The sequence below is a fragment of the Gossypium hirsutum genome, chromosome A07, assembly GCF_007990345.1.
Source record: "Gossypium hirsutum isolate 1008001.06 chromosome A07, Gossypium_hirsutum_v2.1, whole genome shotgun sequence".
In the NCBI taxonomy this organism is placed as follows: Eukaryota; Viridiplantae; Streptophyta; class Magnoliopsida; order Malvales; family Malvaceae; genus Gossypium; species Gossypium hirsutum.
In genome coordinates, this window is record NC_053430.1 from 10,724,211 (window position 1) to 10,743,125 (window position 18,915).

General features: G+C 33.7%; 2 protein-coding genes across 3 annotated transcripts; one reads left to right on the forward strand and one right to left on the reverse strand.

Annotated features, from left to right (window-relative positions):
* The first annotated feature begins 7,129 nt into the window (after positions 1-7,129).
* LOC107899375 (protein DJ-1 homolog D) lies at positions 7,130-10,238 on the forward strand. Its single transcript, XM_016825071.2, has 4 exons — positions 7,130-7,569; positions 7,665-8,105; positions 8,850-9,212; positions 9,871-10,238. Exons 1-4 carry the CDS (start codon positions 7,384-7,386, stop codon positions 10,057-10,059), a joined length of 1,179 nt encoding a protein of 392 aa, XP_016680560.2. The 5' UTR covers positions 7,130-7,383; the 3' UTR covers positions 10,060-10,238.
* A 416-nt stretch (positions 10,239-10,654) lies between these two features.
* LOC107899376 (N6-adenosine-methyltransferase non-catalytic subunit MTB) lies at positions 10,655-16,013 on the reverse strand. Of its 2 annotated transcripts, none has more exons than XM_016825072.2 (7): positions 15,653-16,013; positions 12,814-15,546; positions 12,510-12,593; positions 12,286-12,390; positions 12,048-12,156; positions 11,698-11,849; positions 10,655-11,241 (listed from the first exon to the last, which is right to left on the reverse strand). In XM_016825072.2, exons 2-7 carry the CDS (start codon positions 15,481-15,483, stop codon positions 10,804-10,806), a joined length of 3,558 nt encoding a protein of 1,185 aa, XP_016680561.2. In that variant the 5' UTR covers positions 15,484-15,546; positions 15,653-16,013; the 3' UTR covers positions 10,655-10,803. The 2 variants fall into 2 exon arrangements, with proteins under 2 accessions (XP_016680561.2, XP_016680563.2); XM_016825074.2 differs by having other exon boundaries at positions 12,814-15,513; positions 15,653-16,003.
* Positions 16,014-18,915: the final 2,902 nt, after the last annotated feature.

Genomic DNA, 18,915 nt, shown 5'->3' on the forward strand with positions numbered 1-18,915 from the left:
AACCCAAATGACATGAAGGATAAAAGCATGAAGGTGAAATCCAGGTAGAGAATGACGTCGACCAATTAAAAAATAGTGAGATCGGGGGTATTCGATAAGGTTATCTAAGTAAGGCATGGCGATTGGCGACACTGTCTGTGAGTATGCGGCAAGTGAAATATAAACACACCATACGGGACTTTTTTTGGTGTTGACAGCGACTTCGACATATTCAAATTATTGCAATAATAAAAATATTAATAGAATTAAAATTCAGTAAATAAAATATACATTTGTTAATTTTTTATTGTCTTCAACGATAGGACATCCGTTCCCTCCAATAGATCGAATTTTAAATAAGTAGATTTTAAATTTGAATTGGAAAAATGTCATGCACATTTTTTCTTTTAATCTTCTAATTATAATTTTATATATATTAAATATACTATTTTTAGAATTTTTTTAACACAATGACTTAACATTTTAACTTTATAAAAAAAAGTCATTTTAGTTCTCCATTTATTTTATTTTTTTACATTTTTCAGCACTTAAACTTGTATTATTTATCAAATCATCCTAAAATAGCTAAAAAAAAATTTAACTCACATGGCATCAATGTGTGCCATTAGATATTAATTATTTTTTAAAATTTAAAATATGTTTTTAATACTTTTTAATTTTTCAAAAATATTTTTTAAAATTTTTAAAAATCAATTAATTGTTGGCGTGGCATCCACGTGTATGCTACGTCAGTAAAGTTAAAAAGAGCATTAATTTTTCCATCTATTTTAAGGGTAATTTGACAAACAGTGCAAGTTTAAGGGCTAAAAGAGGTGAAAAGTAAATGGAGGGCTAAAATAATTTTTTTTTGTAAAATTGAAGGACTAAATAAGTCATTGTGCCTTTTTTTTTAGCATTATCTATGTTCATTTTACCGGTCATGTTTGATGTTTGGGATGCCTCTCCTAACAATCTGCTCCCCAAGGTTCGAACCCGCATTCTCTTCTTAGGAGTGCAACATGTCTTTATCATTACATCTAACAATTATTGGTAATTGAGATTTTTTTTAACAAAATATAACACATTTGGTAAGTCAAAAAATAAAATATGTTCCAAATGTTTTACTCTTTGCATGTTTAGAATTTAGTCTTTATACTTTTATTTTTAAGAATTTTAGTCTTTTTACTTTTAGATTTCAACATTAAAATTCATTTGTCTACTGCCAAGGGAATAGTAGTTAAGTCTCTTGTTAGCACTTCAAATATTAAGGTTCAAACTTTGTTGTTGTTCATTTCTCTCCTCAATTTGTATTATGAATAAAAGAATTTAGGTCTATTTATTAGCACTATTAATTTTTTATTGAATTTATTAATGTAAAATTTTAATAGGGTTAACGATTAAATTTTCAATTTTTTTCAAATTTAAAAAAAAAAGAATTAACTAAATATACGAAGATTACATGAATTTACTAAAAACTTGTTGAAGTGGAAAATGCTATGCATCAAAAGCATATCTCGCATGCATGAATTGTGTTCTCCTATACTATTTTGGATACCTAAGTGCCTTACATCAAAATAGTTCTATCACTTACGAATGGTTTTCTTTAACACCTATTCAAATTATGTTATCTCGTCTTTAATATTGTATAAAAGAAATTGTTATACCTCAAGCGTTGAATATATTTTATGCCATGGAAAAAAAAGAACATTGCCAATAAGAAGGGAGTATCCTCACAATGTCATTGGTAACAACCATTATATTCACATAGATCAAATCTTATTAATGTTTTCAATTTTTCAAAGTCAATAATTCTAAAGATAATTACATTGAGTGTATCCAAGCCATACTCTAACTTCATTCTATATCCCAGCTTACCAATGAGGCAATCATGATATAATGGATAGGTTTCAAGTCCTTTTTCTCCTATAAATATTTTCTCTTCTAAGATAAAGAAGAAAGACATCATATACTGAATACTCTACTTAAAAAAAATTTTAAACCTCCATCATCAATAACTTTCCGCATAACCTACAATATAAACCATTACTATTTATCTTAAAAGTTTGTATAACTTAATTATTATAACAAAGATAAAAGAAAATATTCTATTATTCCTAATTTATAATAAATATTTATATTTTTTTTATGATTAATAAATGTATCTTCTATATGCAAACAATAAATATAGATGTGATAAAATAATAATAAAAAATATATATAGGATCCTAAATTTTTAGAATTAATTATAACCTAGGTGAATGATCTTTATTTTTGTTAGGTGGAATTCTATTTTATTTTATTTTTTTGACATGAAAAGTCCATGCATTTCTTTTTTTGACTGAAAAATTTCAAGCATCTCATTAAAACATCAAACGGTACATAATATAAAGGCTCAAAGTCCAAAAAAATAGGACACTTAGCACAAGACCAAACAAGCCCAGCCCAAACCCACGAGAAACAAACCCTAGACACCTCAAGGGAAGATGAAGGGGTGCTTTTTTTTTTATAAAAATAATATTAAAAATAAATTAATTACGAAAATAATATGAAAAATAAATTAATTACAGAAATGAGATGTTTTTTTATAGAAAATATAGGTGCCAGTCTGACTGGTTGGGGTATCACTTTTTTTAACTAATTTTTTATTTGTGTTACCTGACACACTATCGACATTGAATTGAAGTGTGATAAAAAACCATAAAAGACTCGATATGAAAATTTTTCCTTTAAATTGGCTGTTGAAAAAAAAAACTTAAGGATGCACCAAACATGACACAAGGGATAATTGCTTCATAAACTCTTTCTTATTTATTATTTTCTTTTTAAAATCGTGTAACAAATGATATTTTTATCAATAAATGTTAAACTTATTTAATTGTTTTTAATAATAATAATTAATTTAATTTAATAATTGAGAGGACTAATTTGATCTGACGATTATAATAAAAGGATTTATAAATTTATTTTCGTAATTAATTAATTAATTAATTAATATATTTTTTTTATAAAACAAGCCAAAGAAAGAGTGTAATGAGATAAGTGAGGTGGAAATTTTAAAGAAAGGGTAGAAAGTAGTGAAGAAACAACAACCACAAGTACTGTTTTTAGATACATATATGTTGTTTGGATTTTGTTTGTGTGATGGAAATATACCTACTAAATATCACATTCTAAATATACGATTTGACGTATGAAGAGTGATATGGTCTGTCTGTTTAAGAATGATGGAAACATGGTGTCCACGTTTGTGTCTTTAATTTATCCAATTTTTATAAAAACTATTATATATTCACTAAACGTATTTAATTTATTACATTATAGTTATTATTCGAGAAAATAACTTTAAAATGCCAAAAATTAAAAATAAATATCAGATTAGATTTTTTTTTTGAAAAATTACAAGACTAAGCTCGATGAGGATTTGACTAAAGTCTAAAGAGAACAACATGCTCAGGCATACATCCTTATGATTATCTAGGGTCTCCTGATGCCCGATAAGTCACGAAATCTCATCCATTTAAGGTGACTTCTAAAACTCGTTGACTTTAAAGAAGCGGGCAAACTCAGTTGGGGCAGTCGTGTTGACGACTTTGTACAGGGAGATGTCTTGAGTGACCAAACCGCACAAAATCAAAATCGATGGTTGCATGCTTCAACTACAATAATGGGTGCAACACCGACTGCCAATTTTACATTCTTGAGCGGACTACCCTTATATATTCTCACTCATAACAAGGTAAAATCCATTGGATAATATATTTACCATAATAAATTAATTTAAAATTTAAATTGTTGCGTTAACATATTATCTCAATAGGTGGAACCATGGACCAAGTGTTCCACAGACCAAGTTATGTCACTAACTGATGAGCTTCGAGATATGTGGCTTCTGTTAAACCAACTCTCAGAAGCGGAGGTATGTATTTTTTAAATTTGAATTATATAATATTAACGTAATTCATTTAAAAATTAGTAGTATATAAATAATTAATTTTTTTATTATTTTAATATAGTTTGAATGGACGCATTACTATGATCCGATAATTCAAGAATGCATATCGTCGAAATTCTTGGTCAATCCCAACATTTGGCACGTGAATGTGCCATTAGTAGTGTACACTTCTGTGGAGCTGAACGAGTTAGATAGAGTGCTGCGGCAATTCAGGTTCAGGCAATCGATTTCACCGACACCCCAAGACATCGAAGATCTGTATCATATTGACTTGCGGGGAAGAACGAATGGGTATTGGACTAAATTCCACACGCAATATATCAACATCTGGAGCAATAGGTACGAGTTTTTACATACTCGCGACGCCATTGTCACTTCTAAATTAGCCTGCTATCCGGAGTACATGCCATGGTTTAATGTCCATGGCAAGTCATATCTGCTAGGTGAAGAGGCAAGGGGTAGGCAACCATATACGAAAAGACTACGACGGACACCTAGGAGCCAAGACGAGGAGGCTACGACGGAGCTGCAGAGGCGGGGCCATTGTCTACACCTAAGTAAGAACTGACACTAATGGCCGCACCAACCCCCGGTCAATATGACTCAACTTATTCTGGTGTTTATACTAACCCTGTCTTTTTTACACAAGTACCACATATTGTAACACATTTCTCTGCTTTTACTTCGATGTCAGGTTTTGCTTATGAACCTCCATCCCCGGCATCTTCCATGTCGATGCCATTGACGTTTCCAATGACGACGATGTTGATGACGACATATAGGCCATCTATGTTTGGAATATCGACCGAGAGTTCGATCGTTATGCCATTAGTTTATGGGACACAATATAGTTATACCCCTACGCGGATGGTGTCGTAAACACCTCCGGGATCATTGTTCTACCAAGGTGAACCATCTTTGCAACCACTTATTCCTAGATCGGAGGATACACAATGGCAACCGGTCGCAATCAACTATAGACAAAGGCGAAGAAGATGAGAGGCCGAGACCACAACCTGTACTAGAGGTTGAACCAAGAAGGAATTTCACTCGCAATCGTTGACCACCCGATATGGCACACATTATGACCAGGGATTGGATTGATTTATTTTATTTTTGTACCTGTCATGTAATTTTTTAAATAAATATGAAATGTTTTAATTGTATCGATGTTGTACATCCTTATATTTTTAAATAAATATAGTTTTTACATCAAAATTGGTTGTCATTGTCTTTTCATATTATTAAATAGCATTTTTCCTCTAGTAATTTCAACTACAAACTTTTCCTCACTCAACCATCATATATCCCAAGATTATTGTGATATATTTTCTCAACAAATATCAATGTTTGAAAATAATGCACTACAAATAACGATCAAAACTCAATTACAATTTGAATATTATTAACTTTACATCTCAAAAAATTATAAAATATATATAAAAAACTTTAAAAAATAAAAAAAAACTACAAAAACTTAAACCTAAAATCCACAAAACCCTAACCCTGTTTTTTTTTTTAAATTAAACCCTAGCCCTAGAAGGACGGACAAGAAAAACACTTCCAACTGAATGCGTTTTTTCTGCAAATCAGCTGAAAACACTTCTAGTTGGAAAATACACTTCCAGCTAGAAGCGTTTTTGTAAAATCGACCTAGTCCCGTAATTTTTCAAAAAAATGACTTAATATAATAAAAAAATTTTAATTTCAATATTTTTAGGAAATTCAACCTTATTATTCACTCATTAATTCTTATAAAAGATGTAAATGTAAGCAGATGTGATTGGTTAATTCATTTATACTTCTACATATGGATGTCACATAAATTCCACATAGGATTGATTGATTTTATTTTTGTTATTTTATTTTAAAACACTAAATATAAAATTTTTCTGTTTCCTTTTTACTCATTTTTTCTGGAGTTTAATTGTGCGCACATTTAATGAGACATAAAAGATTAAGTGATGAGCATATAATAATATTTTAATATTTGATGATCAAAACGTAAACATAGATAAGTATAAGTGATCAAACTTGTACTTTACCCTTTTATTTTTCTTCTTAAAAATGAAATCAAATGAGCGCCATGTATGAGATTTTGTCTCATTTCATCGCAACATCTGTTCATGATTTCACGTGCATGTAGAAATTGACGAAACTGCCCCAATCAAGTGGTGGACAAATCTAGATATATTTATATTATTATTTATTAATATAATTGAGTTAATTTTTTTGATAAAAAAAATTAAAAATCACTATTTTTTACATAAAAATCACTAATTTTAATTTTTTTATAATATGAGTATTTTTATTTTTTAAAATCTGTAAAATAATTAAATTCAAAATAAATTATAACAAAATTTCACTCCTAATAATATTTATATTATATTTTAGAGATTTAAATATTTTGACAAAAGCCTATCCTAAAGATAGATAGGGTACTCATTGAGATCAATTATTTACATAAATATATTTTTTGGATAATTAAATATTTCTTTTATATTTGTTTTATTATTCATAAAGGCTTTTTTAGGATTTACAATTATCCTTCCCAATAATATTTTATCTAGTATTTAAAAAATATTTTTAAAATTTTTATTAATGAAAGCAATTTTTTATATTTATTTATCAATCATATTTTTTTAAAAAAAATAAAATTATTTTTTAAAAGTAAAAAGGGTAAATTCAGTCAAATGTTACTAAACTATTAATAGGTTTACGTTTTGGTCAATAAATTTTAAAAAGTTACAAATGGTTACTAATTTATTAGTAAGTTTATATTTTGGTCACTTAACTTCAAAAAGTTACAAAATGGTCATTAAATTATTTGAAAGTTTTCATTTAAGTCACTAAGCTACTAAAATATTTGTTGTATAACATTCTCTGTTTGCACCACCTACATTAGTCGAAAGCCCTCATTTCCCTTCTCTTCATGAAATAGTTTTGAATGTTACGAATCTATAAACTAAAATCCAAGCAGCTTTTTTCTTCGATTTTCGATACTAACCTTCAAATCGACTTTAATCTAAGGTACGTTCTTCTACTTGTTGATGGGTACTAATCCATCATACCTATTGACAAATCTTCACTTGGAGCTTACTAGTTGGATTTTTTTAAAAAAATTGAATAGCCCAATGACTTAAATAAAAAATTCCATATAATTCAATGACTTAAATTAAAACTTTCAAATAGTTCAGTAACCATTTTGTAATTTTTTGAAGTTGAGTGACCAAAGTGTAAGCTTACTAATATTTGAGTGACCTCGGTTGCAGTTTACCCTAAAAATAAAAATATTTTCGCAAACCAAAGACCCAGAAAATTTCCAATTTCACGGATCAAATCATCCCGAAAAATCTGGATGAGGAAGTTTCAGAACCCTCAAGTATAAGGAATCATTGGGCCGGCATCTAGAATTCTCGTTATTTGCAACAACTAAGCGAAGCGAGACAAAAATGGCGACTTCAGCCATGTCGGAAAAACGGGTCGTCCTGCTCTGCGGCGACTATGCCGAGGACTATGAGGTTATGGTCCCTTTCCAGGCTCTGTTGGCTTATGGTATATCAGTGGACGCTGTTTGTCCCGGCAAGAAGGCCGGCGAAACTTGCCGCACCGCTATTCATCAACTTTCCGGCCATCAGGTTACTTACCCTTTACTTTACGTTTCATTATTGGGATTTCTTATTGCATTTTTAAAGCTATTTTCTTTTATCTTTCTGGGTTTAATTTTCACCAGACCTATACCGAGATCCGTGGTCACAATTTCACACTAAATGCATCATTTGAAGATATAGACCATACTAAATATGATGGTTTAGTTATAGCCGGAGGACGAGCTCCTGAATATCTTGCTATGGATGCATTTGTATTGAACATGGTTCGCAATTTTGTTAATTCTGGAAAGCCTGTTGCTTCAATTTGTCATGGTCAATTGATATTAGCTGCTGCCGGGGCAGTTGGTGGTCTAAAATGTACTGGTTTCCCTGCTGTTGGACCTACACTTATTGCTGCTGGTGCATTGTGGATTGAACCTGATACTTTGGCAGCTTGTGTTGTTGATGGTAATATCATTACTGCAGCTACTTATATTGGTCATCCCGAGTTTATCAGGTTGTTTGTGAAAGCATTAGGGGGCACCATATCCGAATCGAACAAAAGGATCCTATTTCTTTGTGGGGTAACTTCTCTTCAATGAATTCTAGGAAAATTATTTTTGTTTATCATGACTTCTAGAGAATTGAGTAATATTCTGAACAATGGGATTAATGATATATTTATGTATATATATGTAAATGCATGTGTGTGTGTACATACTTACACATGCACATCTTTATGCCTATGTTACCTGTTAGAGGTGGTACAAATGTTTGTAAAAGTATCCTGGAAGCTCTTGTACTAGGAGTCAGATTGCGTTTTGCTTCTCCTACTCAAAAAATGGGCAATTTAATCCTTGTACTTTTAATTGAAAGGACCAGTTTGCTCTTTGATCTAAAGTATAGGGACTAATTTGTTCATTTTTTTAGTAGAGAGGGCAACATGCAATATGACTCCTAGTATAGGAGTCTCCATGGTACTTTTACCTAGTGGTTAACATTCTCCTTTTGGCTGTTTGAAGTTAGATTGGTTGTTTAGCTATCTCACCTTTCGTGTATGCAGTCTTGAAGTGCTTACATGTAGTCTGATTTTTAGTTCATATGGAAGCATGCATATTAAGGTGGTTGATTATTGTCATAATTGTCTATACACATTGGTAAATGATAAATGTAAGTTCCACCTTTCATCATTTGAGTCTCAGCTTCTGTAATCCCTTCCTCTATCCCGTAGCCTCCGCTGTACAAATAATGATATCGATAAATGAAGTTTTAGAAAGAAACATGCTTGGTCATTGATATCTTAAAAACGTTGCTTCTCTTGTTTGCAGGATTATATGGAAGATTATGAAGTAACTGTGCCTTTCCAATCACTTCAAGCTCTAGGCTGCCATGTAGATGCAGTTTGTCCTAAGAAGAAGGCTGGCGATTTGTGTCCAACTGCTGTCCATGATTTCGAAGGTGACCAAACTTACAGCGAGAAGCCAGGTCATGATTTTACTCTAACAGCCAACTTTGAGGACATAGATGCCTCAAGTTATGATGCTCTTGTCATCCCTGGGGGTCGGGCACCAGAATATTTAGCGATAGATGGGAAAGTGATTGATATAGCGAAGCATTTTATGGAGTCCGAGAAACCGGTTGCATCCATTTGCCATGGACAGCAGATTTTAGCTGCTGCTGGCGTTCTCAAGGTAGTATTCCTGAGTGACATTGATTGATTGCTAGTTTTGCCAATTCATTTACATACATACGCAGGTACATATATTACAGGGATGCTACATTTTATACGGGTCATTCTAAGTTAGCATACATACATACTACACACATCACTATTACATAAATACATTGTTTCTTATCCGATTTTGATGGCATACATCACATCTTCAAGATTTAATTGTTCAAAACCATAAATTTTTTATATGATGACTGCAAAATTATGTTGTTCACGGGTAAAAGTACCATGGAGGCCCTTGTATTAGGAGCTAGATTTCTTTTTTCCTCATTACTCAGAAAATGGGCAAATTAATCCCTGTATGCTAGAGTAAACGGGTCCTGTTTCATCCTTTTTACTGGTAAAAATTGGCCCTTGTGTGTCAGCATGAGGTACAAGTACGTCATTTGTTAGTTATGCTAGTTTTTAACAATAAAATGGATGAAATTTTTAACAAAAAGGATTAGTTTGCTTTTTTATCTAACGTAAAGGGGTTAATTTGCCCATTATTTGAGTAAAAAGGGCAATAGTATAAGGGCCTTCTTGGTACTTTCCCATTGTTCAGAATTTTGTTAACACAAACTTATGTTTTGAGCATTCCATGATTGTTTTTTTTTTTTGTCCGTTTTGTGATTAAGGGGAAGAAATGTACCGCATACCCAGCTGTGAAACTGAACGTGGTGTTGGCCGGAGCAACTTGGTTAGAACCTGAGCCTATAGATCGATGCTTCACTCATGGAAATTTGGTTACTGGAGCAGCTTGGCCAGGACACCCTGAGTTCATTTCTCAATTAATGGATTTGCTGGGTATTAAGGTTTCCTTCTAGTTGATCTGCTTTGCAAGCTCTGTGCATGCGCAATGTGGCAAATACTGTAAAATCTATATGAATGTGTGCAACTGGTATCTTCCCTCGTTTGTAACAGGTTTTTCTGTGTGCCGAAGAGATGGTTATGGTTATGGATGTCTCTAGCTTTGTGGAATAAAAATGAAAACAGCTTGATTTGATATTTTGTTCATAAGATGAATCTATCATGTCAATGACTTGCGTAGTAGGGTTGAAAACATTTTGTGAAGAAATCTCGTGATTGGATTATAGTGATCCAGCACTCAAATAAAAAAATATATGGTCAAATTTTGTTATTAGACTTTTACTTCATGGATTTCAAATTTTACAATTTTAATCTTGATTTAGTAATGAATAAATATATTTGATTAAATTATACAATTAGTTTTTTATTATGCAAAAAGTTGTAAACTTAACTCATATTTTAGTTGTTATATTTTGTTTTTTTAATAATATATACAATAATATATTGTATCAAACTTTGAAAATATCAAAACTTAGATAAAAATTAATAGCTACCAATTGGTCATAAAATTTAACCAAAACATATAACAACAGAAAGCAAAAGAAAGCAGACTTAAAGCTCACCAACTTCTTGAATTTGCCTGAGGCAAAAATTGGCTGTTGTCCAGTGATAATAAAATTTACACTTCTCTATCCATTTGCAATTGAATTATAGTGAAAAAAAAAATCAAACACGTCAAAATATAAATTTACTAGAAGTAGCTACATTAAATTCATTGGTCTATGAGACTCAAAATCCAGATATTCCCCATTTGCCTGGCTACCATATCCATATATATCAAACATCCTATCATCTGAAGACATGTTCATGCCTTCTCGTCCTCTGAAGGCTTCCATCGGTGAAGCCCAAGCAGCAGGCGTTGATGGGTTTGAGCTTGACCCTTCTTGATTCAAACCAAGGACGGTTGGGTTCTGGGGTGAATTTCCAGCAGGTCTTCTGTTGGCGGAATTGGACGTTAGAGAAATAGATGTTGACTGCTGTTGTTGCATCTGCTGCTGGTTCTTGACCGGTGACTTGGGACGCAGTGCTTCTATATCTGAGGTTGTCTTCACCAAATGAGGTGCATCTGGGGGTGGATTTCGTCCTCCCCCACCTTGCCACACTTTACCATCCTTGTCCGCAAAGTTTCTAACATATGCCTGGAAAGCAACAAAATTCTCAGCATAAGACACGAAGCTTATAACTTTATGTTCCACATAGTTTTATAGCTATGTCAATGAGAATGGTTTTACAAATCAAAATATATTTGATAAATGCTATGTTACTCTTGAGTCTTCTATTTTGTTTAAGCATCCGTGTCTAGCACTCATGTCAGACATATGGATACAAGGAATTGACCTCCAAAGATCCCCAAACAAATGAAAAACCTTCAAAAAAAAATCTGAGTAACATAGCTTATAATATGCTCATCAAGACACTATTTTCCTCAGTACAATGCAAATAACTTTTTTCCTTTATTTACTGCCTAAAATACTTAATTTCTTATATATCAACTGTGCTTTTTGAAATGATCAGCCAATTTCTCTAAAACACAGCAGCCAAGATGAAAACAATTCAATCATCGTCGTAAATTCTGTTTCGAAAGGTTAACATACCTCTGCATTAAAATTCGATGAAGACAGTCCTTTACCAACAGTAAGCCAACCTGATCGAATATTGTGGTCTTCACCAAATAGCTCAAGCCTTCTGCGACCAAGAGCAAAATGCTCAATGATTCGATACATATCTTCGGGCTTTTGAGTTGATCCTACAGCAAAGTTGGCATGAAATTTTTAAATATTGCTTTTCCACACAATCACGGAAGAAGTAAAATAAAGCATCAGATAGAGGAATGGGATGCCTACATCAATTTCAATTTGAAAAAAAAAAAAAGGAAATAGCATGCCTATATCAAATGGTTGGGTGCAAAAGACCAATAAACTAAAATATATACATGAGTACTAACCATAAGAAGGTTCCTCCGCAATAATTACATCAGTGTCGATGTTGGCATGAATTATGTGACCGTCAGTACTACGACGAACTGTTCCTTTTATACCCATCAGGCAGTGTTCCTTCAGTGAAATGGTAACGTGAGGGAAAGTTTAGGAAAGAGTACAAGGAATGCGGATTGCCCAAGGAAATTCTATGATAACAGACTATAAAAGCTTTAAAAAGTAGGGGGGAGAAACAACATTACAAACCTTTGAGTGCTGAAATATAGAATGAGAATCATGTCGTAGACCTGGAGTAGCATTTGTTTTGTTGGTCTTCACCCAGCATATATCCTCACATCTCCGGAAACCCCACTGTTACACAGAACAAACAGCCAAAATATACACAGAAGAAATACTATTACAACTATCAATTTTGTTACTGCTAAAGAAGAAAAGCCAAATCATATTCTAACTAAATTTTAATCATGTACCTTCTTTAAGCATTGCCGACCCTGCTCGAGGCCCACACCATCACCCACCCAAAGGAAGATAAAGGATGGTGTATCAGCTATTGCCTATATACACAGTACATTTCTGGTTAGTAAAGAACAATATCTCTGATATCCATAAACTATGTAGAGAGAGTTTTCGCGGTTGCTAATATATAAGAACCAGCAACACTAGAGATGTTAGCATTAGATCATCAACTGCAAGACAATCTAACTGCTATTTTTTTTTTTTTGGGGGGGGGGGTGGGGGGAGCAGTAATAGGTAACAACAAAATCATTTGATTACCTCAATCTTTAGATTCATGATCTCTTCAAATGTCCAGTATTCAATATGGTCAGCAACTCCAGGAGCCCGGTGAACATATTCTTCCCAAGGGGGATCTATAAGAATAACATCGAACTTTGTCCCAAAGAAATCCGGAGACAATTCAAATTCACGGAGGTCACACTTCATATACATGGGAGGAGAAGCAGATTTAGCTACAATCTCATCCTTTTTCTGTATAAGCTCCCTTAGCTTTGGATAGTCCTCCACAACATTGGTAAGCTCTAGCTCCCTGATGAAGTTCTGCGGTCGCATACCAGTATCAACAAAGTTTTGAGAATAATCATTTTGTTCTCCTCTGGAAGGTGCTTTACCAGGAGGACCCCCAGTTCTAGGAGGAATCCAACCCCCAGATGTTCTTTCAGGCGGTGTTCCTCGTGCCATTGGCCCTGCCCCATTAAAGTTAGACAATGAAACATTTGAAGGTCCTCTTCCAGGACCTGACTGATTAAAGTCCATACCAGGGTTTGGCAGACCTCCCATATTTGGAGGAAACCTGGGGCCAGGAGGGACAGGAGAGAGACCAGGTGGAACACCAAGCATATTCATATCAACAGCTCGAGGTCCAGGCCAGACCACAGGTGGGGAAAACGGTGGAATGAAGACACCTGGAGATATTGGAGGGCCAGGAGCAGGTGACATACTAGGGTTAATTTGTTGCATGGGTCCAGGTGGTGGCATCCCGAGATGAGCAAAAGGAGATCCCATCATAGGCATTGGGAGGCCCATCTGTTGATTGTCCCTCCCTGAAGGCCTCCCCCTTCCTCCTCTGCCCATCCTACTCCCTTTCATACCTTGAGGAGGAACACGGCCAAAACTCCCTACATCTTGGTTCCCATAAGGTGGTTGAGATCCAGCACTAGAATTTTGGCCAACAAAGCCCCGCCCAGATGCAGTAAGTTTCTGGCCTCTCCCTTTCCCTCCGCTGTAATCAAGCTCATCATTTGGTACATTTGGATCTCGTGTTGAGTTACTTTGCTCAGTATATTTGTCCCTTGAATCTTCATCCAAGGGTCCAGAACCATACGCATCACTCCTCCTTCCTCTATTTTCTAGCAAATATGCCCACTCTTCCTCATTTGGGGTTGACTTCATGTCAGACTGCTGACCACTTTCAGTTCTCCGGGGAAAGTTGGATCCAGACTCTGCCCTTAAATAATCAAGAGGCTTGGTTTGGATCTCTATGACATCATAATTATAATTTGAGATTCCAAAATTTGATGATGTCTTGACAGCTTCACCTCGGTTTCCATCTTTTCTATTGCCTGGCCGACCATGAGGCCTTTCATTTTCATTCCTCTCCCGGCCATGCCTTGGCAAATCCCATTCCCTAACACGGTCATATGCACTGTCCCCATCTTTGGACTCTTTCTCATTATTACTCAATTGCCTCCTTTTCCAGTTTTCCTTTGAACCTTCTCGATCCCTAGTCCTGTCGCTCCAATTATCACCCCTGCTTTTGGATCTGTCATCCCTTTCGATTTCTTTTGTTTTGCGTTCTGAGCTTCTTTCAAAATCCATCTCAGTGGGATCTGAGTCTTGATAACGCCTACTACTTCTCTCAGGGGTCCTAGACCTGTTTGTTTGCCCTACTTCTCTTGAACTTTTATCCCTTGTCCATGTTATTCCATCATCATCGACATTGGATGATGCCCTTTCTCGACTATCAACATCTCGACCAGAGGGAGTTCTCTGCTGTCTGTGCTTCTCAATTTTCTCCCTACCTGATCTGTCTTCACGAGTCAATGGACTAGACCTATTGTCTTCTTCTAAGGCATCTGACCGACCTTTGCTCTTACTCTTCTCAGCATCAACTCTTCTCTCTTCCCTGCTGCTGGATTTGGCACCCTTCTCATTGTTTGAATCAGCAGCAATGCTTTTACTCTCACTAGGCTCATTTCTAGCAGAAGCACTATTCTCTCTAGCACTGTCATACTTCAGATCGGAAGCTTTCCCACTGATCAAATCAGGCTTTTCATAAGTATTTTCTTCGGCTTTCCTAGAAGCATCTGATTCATCCCATCTTCTTCTGGAGTTCCTTGATAATTCAGAAGAGCTATGACCCTTATCACGGCTGCTTTCCCTCCTTTCTGAATACCTAGAATCTCTATCGAGTGACTTCTCTAGTTCTCCATCATGGGACCTTTCTTCTTTGCTTTTACTTAGTTTAGAGGCCACCTTCTTTCTGTCAGTCTCATCGGCCCAAGCATGTCCTTTACCACCGGATTTCTCAGTACCATCTTGTCTGCTTTCAATTTCTCCGTCCTGGTACCAACTACTCAATTTCTCCAAGGAACTTTCCTCTTGTTTTCTCCTGATCTGCTTGGGACGGGACGATTTAGGGGTATCGCAATCATCTTCATCAGTATCAGCTCTAGTGGAAGCACTTGACCTTTTACGGCTCTCACTTCTATCCCCAGAACTCCTCCTCCTTCCACTACTACCGCTTTCAACTCCCTCACCTTCTTCGACATTGCTACTCTTTCTAGACTTACTACACTTATGCTTCCTCTTACTATCAATTGCCTCACATTCCTCTTCATCCCCAACTGCCCTATCACTTTTCAAGTCTGAACTATCCTCTCTATCACGTCGTACATGACTACGACTGCTACGCTCAGGAGAATCCATTGAAACGGAGATTTATTTATTTACTTTCCCCTAGAAAAATGTCGAATCCACTATAAGTAGTGCCTGACGAGATAGATAGGAATTACATAAATTCAACAACGATTTCGGTCCTAAGATTTCAAATTGGCAAAATAAAGAAGGCAAAGAGAGGATTTAAAGGTGAAATTACCTGTACACTTACAAAAGGCATACGAGACCCGTAGCAATTGAGAAATTCAGAAGAAACTGAAGCAAAAATAATAATAAAAGGAGAGCGCCTACTTCTATTTAGGGTTTCAGATACAGGGATTGTTTGTTTTTGGAAGAAACTTGGGGGGAGGGAATAAATTAAACAAAATGAGAGAAAGAAGCAGTTGAAGGGGATGAGGAACTGAGCTTAGACGCCGGCGATTGAAGGCGGCGATATAGGAATAGGGTTTTAACAATATGAGAATGCGGCGGCCGATTCAATCGAAGAAACTGGAGGGAGTGGTGTTTTTCTTATAACGAGCAATTGTTTGTACTTGCACCGACACGCTACGTTTTAGGGAAGTTCATAATAATAATAATAGGGATAATTTAACTTTGGCTCTTCAAGTGGATAAGTAGTCCCACATTGGCTCTTGAATTTATTTTTTTCGATTTGATCCTTAAATTTGAAAGTAATTATTGATTTAAACTCATTATGTTAACGATAGTGAAAAAAAAAAGGATAATGTATTTTTTGGCCTTTTAACTTGGTAAGTTGGTCTATATTGACCCCTGAACTTGACAAATAGATTTATTTTAGTAGTACTTTTTTGTTTATTTTGGCACTTGGATTTAACAACTAGTCTATTTTGATTCCTAAACTTAAAAAATCAACACTCTTAGTTTGCAAAAAAAAATTAGATGGTGATATGATACAATCTCAAAGTGTCATTTTCAGTGTTTTAATAATCAAACTAATAGTTGAACAAGTTATATCACTAGTTCGACCGGTGTGATCGTTGGACCAACAATAATTAAATAAATAATTCAAAATTCATAAAATCTAAAAAAATTAAATATATATAAATCAGTTTTATTTGATTTTTTAGATTTTTATGAAATTTTAATTAACTATTTAAGTATTATTGGTCTAACGGTCTATAACAGCCAGTATTTCAATGACATTGGAAACTACGATTTTTGAACTCCATTTTTCAATGATTGATTCAGTAAATATTATTTATTAATATTTACGAGTCTATATTAGTGTTATATTGAATCTCAATCTAATAATTTTGTTGATTGAATGGTTAATTAAGGTACAATGGCTAAATCGTAAAAACCATAAAAGTTAAATTACTATAAATTTGTACATTGAAATTCTAGTGGACTGTTTGGTTAAATTTTATACGGTATATTATTATAATTTATAATTAAAATAACATAAAAATATTATAATTAAAATAAACAAATAGGTATGGTGGAAGGAGAGAGAATACATTTGTTCACCTTCCTCCTTTCCACCGATTTCTCCATCAAAGAGAACCTCTCTAGGGCTTTGAAGCTTTCGACACTTATTTAGTTATCCCAATTTAGTTTTTTTATTATTATGTTTTTGAAAATTTGGGATCTTGATTTAGCTCACTCAATGATTCATTTGTGAAACGATTAAAGTTTACAAAAGTTATCATTTAAGTATTCTTGAAGTTTTTTATGTTATTTGGTTATATTTGAAACTTAGATATGAAAAATGACTAATTTGTAAAGTGAAAATTGCTAGTTTTGAGTATAGGGATTAAAGTGTAATAATTTTAAATTTGGCATAAAATTTCTATAAATGTAGGTTTTGATGGACTGTAGAAGGATGTAATTGAGATCGATTTCAAAATCGAATATCAAATTTGAAAGTTATGGAATTTTCGGTTTTAGGGACTGAATTGAATAAATTTTAAAACATTAGGGATTATTTGATAGATAAAATTAAATGGTCATATAACTATTGATAATTTAATTAAATTATGGTTTAGATCGAGATTTACAACAACCAAAGGATACATGCGGAAAAGGGAAAATTGTTGAATAGTCCCTAACACCTTATCTGTTGTTGTTTTGCCAGGTAAGTTTTTATAACATAAATGTGATTAAGTTTTTTTGTTAAATTTTAGTTTTATACATATAAGAATGTTTAATTGGAAACTTCAATTAGCTACACAAGGTGATAATGAACTAAATTGCAAAGAAATGATGACGAAATTATATTTTGAAATTGTCTCGATGAACTTGGTAAAAGTCTCATACACATGGTTACAGGTGATTTTCGATGATTCCGAGATCCAACATTTGTTGAGGACTCGAAAGTACATGTGAGACAAGTTTAACTTGGACGAGTAATATGATGTTGTTTTATAGGTTTAGTCTAGACAGGTAACCTTACATGTATATACAACCCTGGCCAGGTTATTTAATGTGTTAATAAAAGGTTTAGCCGGGATAGGTAACCCGACACCAATGTATATGATTAGCCTAGATGAGCATCATATGTGATTTATACTTGTGTATTGAGCTCTTTTACAATGTTTCATCGAGTAGTTTAAAATAGGTGAAATGTGGAACTGATAGGCTATGAAATTAGCTTAATGTTTAAATTAGGGAGAATAAAGGACTTGAATAACAAAATTTGTAGTATACATAGATGGAAGAAATGTGGTTGAATTAGATTTAAAAACTATAAAATGTCAACCTTTGTATTTTATGTCTGATAAAGTATACCATCTCACCTTATTGGAACTGTGTTGGTATTATAGGTAAACTTATCATGCACATTAGTTTTAACATATGATTGTTAATTGAGATAAGTTAGATTTCTGGTCAGTAGTTTGCTTATCAACTTGACCCTGATACCATGATAGGATAACATAACTTGAACAGTGGTGGGAAGCTAAAGAAAAATTAAGCAAAGAAAAAGAAATTCTAAATATAAAATCGAGAAATTTCATTAACTGTACTCCATCTATTCTCAGATTTTCAACTTATTATTTATAAGAAGCTAGGCTGTTACAACTAAATTTATTAAAATGTAATTGCTTTTTAGTAATGTAACACCCCTAACCCGTATCCACTGCCAGAATAGGGTTTCAGAGCATTGCTACCATTTACAGATCACTAAAAAAAATTTAAATACTTACCGATTCAATGCATCATATAAATAAATATATTACCATTCAATCAACAGTTTTGACACTTGTATAAGCATCAAACTGCAGCATTGTTAGTATACTTGCACATATCTGATATAAATTCAACATTGATATATCTATTTTCTCGACATATCGCACTTGAGTTTAATAATAGTCTCAACTTACATAATTTCCTTGTATCAACATATCAAAGATAATCATATATGTACATGTCATGAAACATATCATATCATGCTCTTACCGTTTCTTCATAAGCATATATCATTCATTTCATTATATCAATATT

What these genes read in the sequence shown, in the direction of transcription:
- LOC107899375 (XM_016825071.2), top strand. Translation starts at nt 7,384, where the DNA reads ATGGCGACTTCAGCCATGTCGGAAAAACGGGTCGTCCTGCTCTGCGGC. An exon ending in GGATCCTATTTCTTTGTGGG is followed by an intron (nt 8,106 to 8,849) that starts GTAACTTCTCTT and finishes TCTTGTTTGCAG; the next exon opens with GATTATATGGAAGATTATGA. An exon ending in CTGCTGCTGGCGTTCTCAAG is followed by an intron (nt 9,213 to 9,870) that starts GTAGTATTCCTG and finishes TTTGTGATTAAG; the next exon opens with GGGAAGAAATGTACCGCATA.
- LOC107899376 (XM_016825072.2), bottom strand. Translation starts at nt 15,483, where the DNA reads ATGGATTCTCCTGAGCGTAGCAGTCGTAGTCATGTACGACGTGATAGA. An exon ending in GTCGGCAATGCTTAAAGAAG is followed by an intron (nt 12,391 to 12,509) that starts GTACATGATTAA and finishes TCTGTGTAACAG; the next exon opens with TGGGGTTTCCGGAGATGTGA. An exon ending in TGCGGAGGAACCTTCTTATG is followed by an intron (nt 11,850 to 12,047) that starts GTTAGTACTCAT and finishes ACTTTGCTGTAG; the next exon opens with GATCAACTCAAAAGCCCGAA.